The sequence below is a fragment of the Lupinus angustifolius genome, unplaced genomic scaffold (assembly GCF_001865875.1).
Source record: "Lupinus angustifolius cultivar Tanjil unplaced genomic scaffold, LupAngTanjil_v1.0 Scaffold_243_13, whole genome shotgun sequence".
Classification (NCBI taxonomy): Eukaryota; Viridiplantae; Streptophyta; class Magnoliopsida; order Fabales; family Fabaceae; genus Lupinus; species Lupinus angustifolius.
Genome location: NW_017727212.1, coordinates 4,609 through 17,005, shown reverse-complemented (window position 1 = coordinate 17,005; position 12,397 = coordinate 4,609). Strand labels below are relative to the sequence as shown.

The 12,397-nt window shown below is 31.5% G+C and overlaps 1 protein-coding gene across 1 annotated transcript; it reads left to right on the top strand.

Moving 5' to 3' along the window:
- Positions 1-2,744: 2,744 nt before the first annotated feature.
- LOC109340746 (adenine/guanine permease AZG2-like) lies at positions 2,745-6,651 on the top strand. Its single transcript, XM_019578476.1, has 2 exons — positions 2,745-3,367; positions 5,252-6,651. The coding sequence occupies exons 1-2, from the start codon at positions 2,968-2,970 to the stop codon at positions 6,451-6,453; spliced, it is 1,602 nt and encodes a 533-aa protein (XP_019434021.1). The 5' UTR covers positions 2,745-2,967; the 3' UTR covers positions 6,454-6,651.
- Positions 6,652-12,397: the final 5,746 nt, after the last annotated feature.

The window sequence follows — 12,397 nt, the reverse complement described above, 5'->3', positions numbered from 1 at the left end:
GCTATGCAACCCTTTGTCATAAGTCATCTCTCTCATGCACCACACATTCTATTCCTAGGAAGGAGGTATGAAAATGAAGGATGGGATGTATCACTTTTTCTTGATCTTCCTCCATTGAATTCTTTGTTGAATCCTGAAAGAAAAGGATAATAATTATGGTAGAGAATGTGCAGCAGTTATCAGAGCCTTTAGGATAAAGGTTCTGATACCATATTGCCATTTGAATAAGAAAAGAAAAGAGTGTATAGAATGTATATTTTGATTGATTGAAAAATGTTATAAGAGAGTGTTGTTTATGTACAATACCTTGTAAAGCAAACAATGTAACTAACCTAACCGGCTCTTTAACAAAACTAATAAACACATGTTGTAAAATAATTTTAACATGTGTGTAATGTGTAAAACATGTCAATTAAAAGAATTTTTCAGCCAATGCTTCACATGATTTTCTAACTAGTTAATCGATTAACTATAGTGTTAGTCAATTAATACTTACCCAATTAATCTATTAACTATACAGTTAATCGATTAACTATTATTAATATTATCTTGTTTATGCTTAATAGCTTTGTTTTTCAATAGACTTATTATTCCAAAATAATAGAATGTCCTATATATGAATGTTTCTCTATACCACTTTAAAATTTATGCACAATCAATTTAAAGTTTTTATATTATCAGCACTACATTTATCCACTATTGATTTATATTTATTTGTTTCAGAGTTATTAATAATTAACATATGAATAATAGATTATTCGCTAATAGTATAATGAATGATAGATGATTTGCTAACACTATAAAAAACATTTACATCGTCATCTTACAAGACTATGACATATAAATTAAGAGTTAACTTTCTAAATCAACCCTTATACATATTTGTATTAGCAAAAATAAAAATAAACCAAAGCTTGTAATTCATTTTTATATAAAAATACATCCTAATAAAAGAGGATTACTAACTTATATATTTTTTTTTGTTCAAGCAAGTGGGTTTCCAAATACATCCAATAAAAATGGTTTTACATTCAGAAGAGTAATTGTTTAGGAAGAAGAAAAAAATGTAGAAAAGAAGAAGTATGTATTAATGGCATATAAGTTTTATATATTGTTAGTATATCATTCATACTTAATTATCATTTACTCTTCAAAATTAATAATTCAAATGAATGATAGATGATATAATGAATACGTATAAATCAAGCAGGTTTCCAAATACATCCAATAAAAATGGTTTGACATTCATAAGAGTAATTGTTTAGGAAGAAGAAAAAAAACATAGAAAAAAAAGAAGAATGTATTAACAGGTATAAGTTTTATATATTGAATATGCTTAAATCTTTTATACATAAAGTATATAAATATTACTTAATATTATAAAAAACTTACACCCTATTTTAAGGACCTCAAAAATAAGCAAATGAGCCGAATCGTCCAAGGAAGGTAAGATAATTAATCAAGCATTAATATGGCTAATTGGCTACGACAGTATAGACGGTTGGGTGAGCTGTAAGCATTGAAACTACTACATAACAATGGGCCCTGCATGACAAAAAAAGAAGAGAAGCATATAAACTAATGTCACTATAATTTTTTTATATTATTACTACAATTATTTACCATTACTTTTAATCATTATTAATTTTTAATAAAAGTAATACAAAATAATTATGATTGATGGATGACTCATTGATTATACACGAATCTTTTTGCAATATCAATGCATAGATATTGCATTCATAAACTAAAACCATATACACTAATACATAATAATCTTTTATATTATCACAAGATTAATTATATTTAATTATTATTAATTTTTAGATATAAACAAGATAAATAATATATATACTATTAATAAAGGAAAAATATAAATAATTATCACTATAACATATTTTTTATATTTCAAACTTATCTTTTTATATTATTAATAACTACTTTAGACTTGCAAATAATATTTTCATTACTTTCATTTTTATATTAATATGTCATTAGTCTTCTACACATTCTCTTATTTTTATATATATTTTATTTTTCTCAACCGAAGTAAAACAAACAATAACATAAAAAACATCTATATTGATTATTAGAGGCACTAAATGAGAAATTTGTATAAGTTTTATGTATATCATATCAATTATATCAATTACCATATGTTATATTCTAAATTTTCATTCTCTATTGAAGTTATATATTGCATTCTATATCAAGAAAAAAATATAAATAACAAGCACAGTACACGCTACTATTAATTATGTATAAATATTTTATATTCAGATTCGATAAATATTATAATAAATGTTAAATAGTAATGAATTGGAATCCTAATTAACAACTTCTATATTTGTTAGTTATTTACTATTTATTAATACACTCAGATGGAAGTTGGTCAATGGTACCGTTGTTTTCATTCAGGACTCTAGAATATATGCACTGTCACGGCGGTAAAGATTCATCTATAGTTGATGATGCAGTATATATTTATATATATATAAAACCTGCTCGTAGAATTAGTATTATCCTAGTCTGGTATTTCTTTATATACTTTTGGCCTGTACTATCTACCCATTATTGTAAATTTATTATTTATAAGTATATCTTTTATTTAAGAGATAATATCATGTAAACAACTCAGTACAGTAATACACTAATTCATCATATTTTTAAAGTAAATACAAATAATAATACCATATAAATAAGTAGCCAGGTGGATGGGGAAGGCATCAACAACACTTTTCAAAGTTCCATTCTTCTTCTTCCTAACCCCATTATACGTTCACATCAGTATATTCACTCTGGCATGATAAACACTTGTCCACTCAAAAAATCTCTCAAATGAATTCTTTTTTTTCCTATCTCCTTTACTAAAATAATATTCATCATATATAACTATACCCATAAACGTTACTCTCCTACCTATATCAAATTAATAATTTAAGAGATTTGTGTGGAACTCAAAGAAACATGGGCGAAGGGTTTATTTCAAGGTTGAGAACATCATGTACTAAAATGGAAAAAGACTTAAACGACGGCGTTTCAAGGAGTTTTGTTGGAAGATACTTTAAATTAGATGCAAGGAAAAGCTGTTTCACTAAGGAGCTCCGTGCTGCCACCGCAACGTTTCTCACCATGGCTTATATTATTACTGTCAACGCCACCATCATCACCGCCTCCGGAGGGGCATGCTCCGCCGCAGATTGCTCTGCTCCGGCAGGACCGGAATGTGTGGTGAAGCCTAATGCTGGGTATGAAAGTTGCCTTGCGAAGACCAAGAGTGACTTGGTTGTGGCCACTGCTGTGGTTGGTATGATTGCGTCAATGGCTATGGGACTCTTAGCCAACCTTCCCTTCGGCTTGGCTCCAGGTATTTAAGATTGGACAAGGATCCTCTCTCACTCTCTCTTATTTTCTTAATCAGTATTTCTTAAAATAATATAAAATATTAATTTATAATTTTTATAATATTTTATTTCAACTAAATAACACATTTTGATTTGTTTGATATACCATTGGTACAGGAGATTCTTAAGACTTTGGTTATTAGTTTTTACTCTAAGACAATTATATTTATTAAAAATTATACTTAAAATTAAAATTTAATAATTAAATATTTTTATACGGTACACTCACTAGTTACTTACTGATATACAATTAGTATTTACAGAAGCATAAATTAAGTACATTTCTTTGGTCCAATTAATTTACTCCTAGATATTATTTTGGATACCAAGTAAGAAGTGACTTTATTTAGACACGATTTTAAGTTCTGGTAGCAAGAGATATATGAGTTTTGTAATTTCTATCACCACATTAGCATTGTCATAGTCATAACATATACTCGAGTCACATTCCCCGGTCACTGTAATATAAATTCATGACAGAAAATTAAATTATTACGAACCATCTAATTTATCCCCAACAAAAAATACTTAAATTTATCCCCAAAAAAATACTAAGACATATTTGGTCCTAAAAATAAAATGCTTTGGTTTGGCTATCAAATATTAATGAAATTAATCATTTTTAAAATATAAGTTTTAAGGACAATATAAGTTTTGTCAAATTGACCCTTTTTTATTTTATCAATAATCTAAGTATGTCTCCGTATAGTTAGACTTCTCTCCATTAATGGAGAGGCAAGTTAGGGGAAAATACACTAAAAACTCAATAGACAATGACATTTATGACCTTTACTTTTCATTGAAATTACAACTTTGGCCTTAAAAATAGACTCCAAAGTGTAACTTGCGAGTCTTACTCGTCTCCGTATGTTTTTTCATGGACTGATATGAGTCCTTATTCTATGTTTTTAAGGACAAACTCAAGCTTAGTTCTTTGTGTATTTATGATCCTGTTTTTAATAGGAATACATGTTGTTTTTTGTACTACACCTTTTGGGTGTCGCTCTCAGGAATCAAATCCTGAAATATATGTTAGGGGTAGGTCATGACTTATCACTTAAGTAATATATGTTATGTAACAGTTCTTAGTCAACCATACACTTCTTATATTTGTATCAGAAATAACACCACATTCACCTAAAGAATGTTTTCTCCTACTTAAATTGCATCTACATATGTCCATGAATAATTTGAGTGCTTAAGCTATGAAATGATAAACTGTGCATAACTATCAATTTATTACTAGTTAGTATTTCTAATGCTCTGTACAAATCTCATGGTCAGTTCATGGAAACACAATTCTCTCAGTTTGATAGAGAATCGTGAGTTGGTTCTTGCGTATCAATTTGTGCTTCTTTTGCAAATTGGTTTCTTATAAGGAATGAACCAAATTTTCACCTACCATTTAGTTAAATAATGAACAAAAAAGAAGAGTAATTTATGATGTGCACTCACCTATATGTCATACAACAAAAAAGAAAGAAACTTATCCTAGGTTGTTTCTCCTATGATGAAACAATAGTTGATTTACAAGAAACGACTGTGCACAAACATGGTAATGTATCAACTAAGTTAATAGTAATAATATAAGTATAATGAGCATGCCAAATATGTCAACTAAATATATATCTAACATACCAATATTTTGATAAGATAGTGTATCGTGCACTGAATACTAATACTCGTACCAAATAGAACTGCGTATTAGGTGACTACGTTAGTTTGATACTTTGATGCAAGCACTTTTGATCATAATCTAAAGTCATATTTTGTGTATCACCAGAAAAAACAATCATATTTTGTGAATTTTACCATTTTTAAATCTCTACAGTGTTTCCTTACACCAGGTATGGGACCCAATGCTTATTTAGCTTTCAATATGGTTGGTTATCATGGAACTGGACCTGTCTCATACCAAACTGCACTTTCTGTGTTCTGCATTGAGGGATGTGCTTTTCTTTTAGTATCTGCACTTGGTTTAAGGGGCAAACTTGCTAAGCTCATTCCTCAATCAGTTAGGCTTGCTTGTGCTGCTGGAATCGGGCTTTTCATCGCCTTCGTAGGCTTACAATCGAACCAAGGCATTGGGCTTATCGGGCCTGACCCAGCAAATCTTGTGACCATCACAGCCTGCAAAATCGCAGACCCTGAAACTGGAGCATGCATTGGTGGTAGAATGCAAAATCCAAAGTTCTGGCTTGGCCTTGTTGGTTTCCTCATAACAAGTTATGGGCTAATGAAGAATATCAAGGGTAGCATGATTTATGGCATTCTTTTTGTAACTTTGGTTTCTTGGTTTAGGCACACTCAAGTAACATATTTCCCTAATACCCCACTTGGTGATGCAAATTTCAACTATTTCAAAAAAGTGGTTGGTTTTCACAAGATTGAATCCACTGCTGGGGTTCTAAGGTTCACCAATTTCAACAGGAGTGAAGTTTGGGTGGCCTTAGTTACATTGTTCTATGTCGATGTTCTTGGCACCACCGGTATCATGTATACCATGGCAGAGATTGGTGGATTTGTGGATGAAAAGGGAAAATTTGAAGGTGAATACATGGCTTATATAGTTGATGCAGCTGGCACTATTGTTGGTTCAACTTTGGGTGTTACAACAACTGCAGCATTTGTAGAATCATCAGCTGGACTAAGAGAAGGTGGCAGAACAGGATTAACAGCTGTGATCATTGGTTTATTCTTCTTCTTGTCATTGTTTTTCACTCCTCTATTGGCTAGTGTTCCTCCATGGGCTATAGGACCCTCATTGGTGATGGTTGGGGTGATGATGATTAAGGTGGTGAAAGACATTGATTGGAACAACATGCAGGAGGCAGTGCCTGCTTTTGTTACCATGCTCCTTATGCCACTCACTTATTCCATACCAAATGGTATTATTGGTGGGCTTGGTATCTATATTGCTCTTAGGATCTTTGAATATGTTAGGAGCATGATAAATAGGCTAGGGAAGATGAGAAGAACGGTTGTGAAGGAGCAAAATCAAGTGTCTGCTACCACCACAGGTATTGACTCAACAGTGGAAATGGCATGAGATTTTGTGGTGTATATGTAAATTTGGGATAAATGCAAGAAAATTGTCCAACTATGTTAAGTGCAAAATATCCCCTTGCTTTTAAACTCACCAAATCATGCATCTTCAATCTATATTTATTTTTTCCACATATACGAGAAAGGGGTTAGTTTAATGAACAGGTAGATGACTTTTAATATACAAGGGGTGTTTAATGCATGTGACCTATAGTTTTATTAGATTTCTTGCACCTATAATTTTTGCTAGCAATTATGTTATGGCCTTTAGTTTTAAAACTCTTTGCTGGTAGAATTTAGCTGATTACTTATACAATAACAATCAAGTTTCAGTCTTATTGGCCGGGTCGATTACATCGATCAAATGATATTATAATGTTCTATCATAAATCATATATTAACAAAATATTGATGTTTAAATCTTTCCTAATTAGCCTGCCTGTCATTTTTAACGTTCTCCTTCATATATATGCCCAAATCACCTAAAACGAGATTCTATTAAATTTCTACAATAAGAGCTACCTAACTTTCTCCATAAAGCATTTTTTCCAAATTATATCTAGTTTAGTGTATTTATTTATCCAAGACAACATAATCATATTACTTTGAACTTATTCTCGAGATGACAAATGAATGAATTAGATGGATTAGGATCCTAATGGATGGATGAAGAAAATTTATCCATCAATTCATATAACATCCATTACATTATACTTGAAATCATTCAATTCATCTATATTAAAACTTAATTATAGATTTTAATCTATCTACCATTCAACCAATTTGATTTTTTTGTAAATTGAAACTAAAATCACTTTAAAAATTACCCGTTTTAATAGCCACTCTTTTAGAAAGTTTTTTTTAAAGAAATAACTTTTTAAAAAGCATTTGTTTAAATTACCTTTCAAAAATGTACTTTTCCCTAAAAAAAACATTTTTTTTTTCTTCAAATAATCAAAATTTTAAATAAAGGAAATCAAAATTTTAAACAAAAAATAATTTTTTTTAAATAATACTTTTTCAATCCTCATATTGTTGTTTATTCCAACTTTCGCCTTATCTCCTCTCCGCTACTAAAGAGACTAGTGCATGCTAAAAATCATGACACAGGATAAAAATAAATTTTCAAAGGCATAAATTTTAATTTATTTTTAAATTAAATACTTTAAGAAATTTACCCCTTCACAGTCTTAGTCTTAGAGGAATCAGGGGAAGATGGACTTGATGTTAAGAAAATGGTCTGTATGGTCACATTTCATTCACATTTATGCATATTTCCTCCCAACGGCTATCCCTCCATTGAATCTTTAACTAGAACTTATGGAAGTGCTTCTTTCTCTTCCTATTGCAACAACTCAATCCCGAAACAAAAATTCTCATGAGAATTTTTCTGAATTAGTAAGATAAAATGCAATCTTGTCTTCTCCCACACTTAAGAAAAGTTTTTCATTCTTATATTATGGCTCCCGAAGAGGCCGATAAAGGCCTAACCAGGATAATGGGGATTTGAAAATCCTCATGCATCTCAAGTACCAATAAGTTAATTGAAATGAAAAACTTATATACCATAATAGGCACATCCCAAAGATGTACATGTCTCTAATTGAAGGATATAGTGGTGGATGTGCACCTACCTCCAACTTCTCACACAGAGGTTGCGGAATTAGACATACACTTGCCCCTGAATTGTACAAACTAGTGTTAGAATCTTTAACTTAAGAGTCAATTTATTTTGAATTAAAGTGTTGTACTCCTGAGTTAAAGTAACAATTTTATAGTCCTTTACTTTTCTAATTTTAGACAATATTTCTTTGAGCAAATTGGCATAGGTTTATGTTAGTTGAAGTGCTTCAATGAAGGACACATTAATGCATAACTTCTTAAAGACTTCTAAAACTTAGTGAAATGTTTATATAGCTTGGCTTTGACTAAGCTTTGGGGTGAAAGGATTTAGCGGTTAGTATGATGGATGAGACACATACATAGATACCTTTTTCAATAAGATCTTCCTCAATATGATGTATTATATTAGTAGGTTCCTCTTCCACGATTGTGGTTGGTAACATGACTAGGACATGAGTTCCTCGGGAATTCTTATCCCTTTGTTAGCCTATAATATGGTTGTGGTGACTTCTAGAGTCTACCTATGTTTTTTCATCTAATGACCAATTTTGATCTTTTTTGCCTCAGTGCAAACTACATGCATGGCATCATACATGGTTGAGTTGTATTCCACTGTAACACTTTTCTTTAATTAGCTCTTAGGTCTCATTTTAGTCCATTCGAGCTTTTCTTCTATTTTAGCTTGACTTCATCATCTTTTATGAAGAAGATTTGGCTCTTTGACCTTAGATAGGTTTTGATGAAAACACTAACATCAAAAAGAAGAAGAAAAAGGATTGAAGACTTGAAGTATAGAAAGAAAGCACATCAAATGTATAAGACTTTATAACTTTCTAAGTTAAGTTTTTCTTTCCTAAGTCATCTACTTATGTTATACATCAATGCTCTTAGAAATGATTTTCAAGATGTTTTTGAAAACTTTAACTTGGTTTAAAAATGAGCTTCAAAATGTTTAAAATGAACTTTTAGAAAACTGAGTAACATGTTACCCGAAACTAAGTAATAGGTTACTTGAACAGAGTAACAAGTTACTCAAAACTGAGTCACATGTTACCAAACAAAAGAAGGGAGAGCATTCAATTACCCAATCGAGTAGTTGGTTATTCAACTGGACAAAAACTTTGCGAAATCGATTATCCGAGGGAGTAACCGATTATTTAGTGTTGGTGCAGTAGTTTTGATTTTCGAATTGTATGCCTATGTTGGGGATTTTGAGTGATAATCTTGAGAGAAATCTTGGTGTGAGATTAGTAAAGATGAAACTAAAAAATAGTGGAAATCTCTTGTGTTTATCAAGAGGACTGAATTTAGCCTTAGGTAGATTGAAGGTAAAACCAATATACATCTACTATGATTTCTTCTTTCCATATACTTACTTTTGTTGTTTTTGATTTTTTCTTTCATAAGTTTTCGGCTGCTAATATGATTTTTAATCTTTAACAAGAAGTAAAAATATGCATAAAAATAAGTTATTCCCTTTTAGTTTGCTATCTATGATTATAATTGGTACTAGAGCAAGGTTGGGTAAGTTATTTCTTCGATTATAACATTTTAGATGGTCTCTAAGTATTTCTTAGGAAAAAGTTCCAATATTAATCACCCTCCAAAATTTGATGGAGTGTTTGATTTTTTGAAAATTAGGTTGAAAATCTTCATTGAGTCTCAAGACTTGGAATGCAATAGAGGAAAGTTCATACATTACTAGAGTTGTCATTAATGGAGTCAAAGAACCAAAACCAAAGGGTGCATGGAATGATGTGTATAAGAAGAAAGTCCAACATAATCTTAAAGCTAAAAACATTGTGACCTTATCACTAGGCATAGATGAATTCTTTAGAGTATCCAACTATAAATCCACTAAAGAATTGTGGGATACTTTAGAGACTACTCATAAGGGTATAGAAGAAGTGAAGAGGTGTAGAGTCAATACCTTTTCACAAGTGTATGGGATTTTTAGGATAAAACATGGAGAAAGAATACTTGGTCTCTAAAAGAGATTTAATCATCTAACAAATCACCTACTTGCTCTAGGAAAAGTATTAACCAATAGTGACCTAAACCTTAAATTCCTAAGGTCATTAACAATTATGAGGTTGGAAAAGGATCATGATTTCGAAGGATACCAATGGTGGAAGAATTTTCGAAGGTATTTCCCGAAGATATTCTCGGGCTGCCACTTGGAAGAAAGTTAGAGTTCTCTATACACTGAGTTCCTACATTAGTACCAATTTCTATGGCTCCTTGCAGAGTGACCTCTATATGGTTATTGGGTCTCAAACCACAACTAGAAGATATGATGAATGAATGGATCACTAGGACCAATGTATCACCTTGGAATGCTCTAGTGTTAATTGTGAAAAAAATGATGGAAGCATGAGGTTGTATATAGATTATAGACAACTGAACAAGGTAACCATTAAGGATAAGTGTCTACTATCTAGGATTGATGATCTAATGGACAAGGTAAGAGGAACAAATATCTTTGTTAGTTTGACCTGAATTGGGAAATCATCAAATTCGACTTTAGGAGGAAGATATACTGAGAACCGTTTTAAGCATGTTGAAAGATAGGTAGTTGTATGTCAAGTTGTTAAAGTGTGAATTCTGATAAGAAGAAGTATAGTTACTTGGTCATGTATTCACACAAGATGGTGTTGCTTTTGGCCCACAAAGGTATAAGTGGTCTTTCAATGGGAAGGACCCCAAAACGTAAGCGAGTTTACAAGTTTTCGCAGATAGACGGGTTCTATAGAAGGTTTTTCTAAGTTAGAATTGCCATTAACTAAGTTAACTGGAAAAAGGAAAAAGCTTTGAGTAGTCGCCTAAATGCGAGAATAACTTTAATGAAGTAGATTAAAGGTTGACTTCATCCCTAGTTCTTATACCTCCTGATCCAAATGGTGGATTCACGATGTACTGTGAGACTTCCAAATAAGGCCAAGGGTGTATGTTAATGCAAAATATAAATGTAGTACTATATGCGTCTCATTAACTTAGACCTCATAAAGAGAACTATCACACTCATGAGATAAAATTGGTGGCACTAGTGTTTGCCTTAAAGACATGAAGTCACTATTTGTATGGGTCAAAGTTGGAAATATTTTGTGACCATAAGAGTTGAGATATTTGTTTGATCAGGGGTTGAAAACAAGGCAAATGTAGGAAAATTAACGTGGATAGTGTAGTCAAACTACACTATCACACGTTTGGTGTAGGTTTAAAAATATTTACGGAATGAGTGCAAATTTAATGGAAATCATGGATGACGTCCACGACTTTGGGGAAGTCGTGGACCAACAATGCGAGATCCAAGGAATGTCGTGCACCTCATACACGAGATTCTGTGATTTTCTCTCTCCTGCAGTGAAATCGTGAACGACAAGCACGACTTCCATTGTTGTGTACATCAAACACGACTTCAGATGGGACATGGTGAATTTGAAATGTTTGTTTTAGACGGATAATTTAGGTTATTTATTGTTTTAGGGGTTAGTGTTATTGAGTATAGTATGGGTTTTTAAAATAACTTAAGATTTATGATTTTTTAGTGTATAAAAATAATATGTTTAAATTAAAATAGTTAGATTAAATTGAATTTAATAATTTTATTAAAGTGTTAGTTTTAGGATATGCGTAAATTAGCGGTTTAAAATTGAATTTGATTTTGATTTATTTAAGATTTATTATTTTAGTGATTTAAAATTGAAATGCCTAAATTAAAATAATAAGACTTAATTATGGAAATGAAATTGGTAATTGTAGTACGAATTGGAAAATGATTATATTTAAAAAACAAAACAATGATAATAAAAATTCCTAATGGCGTCTATGAGATGATGTTCCACACCCATGTGCCTTCCTCTTTCGAGGTGATTGGACTCTTAGTTGTTGTTGTTGTGGTTGATGTTTTCTTGGTTGTCCACTTCCACCTCTAACCAGTTGTGGCTCCTCCTCATCTTCTTCGTCATCATCTTCATCATCTTCTTCAGGTTGGGAAGGCATTATCGGCTGATAATATTGTTGAGAGTTAAATGCCTACAAATGAGTATTTGAAGTTGTGTCAAACATTGATGGCATTCCTTAAAATTGTGAAGAAGATGCTAAGTGAGAGAAGGAGTAGTCACTCATTGCTCCAAAACCATCAAACCTGATTGGTTGTTGTTGATGTTGTTGAGGAGTAAAAGTTTAGTGTATGCATGCGGAAAAGTATCTGTCTGAGTTTGACTCTCATAATGCTGCTGAAACTCAGATTCAACAGGCATATCAAACTGTTGTGTAGGAGGAACTTGATAAGTAGTTGAGGAAAAGGCAATTGGAAGTAGTTG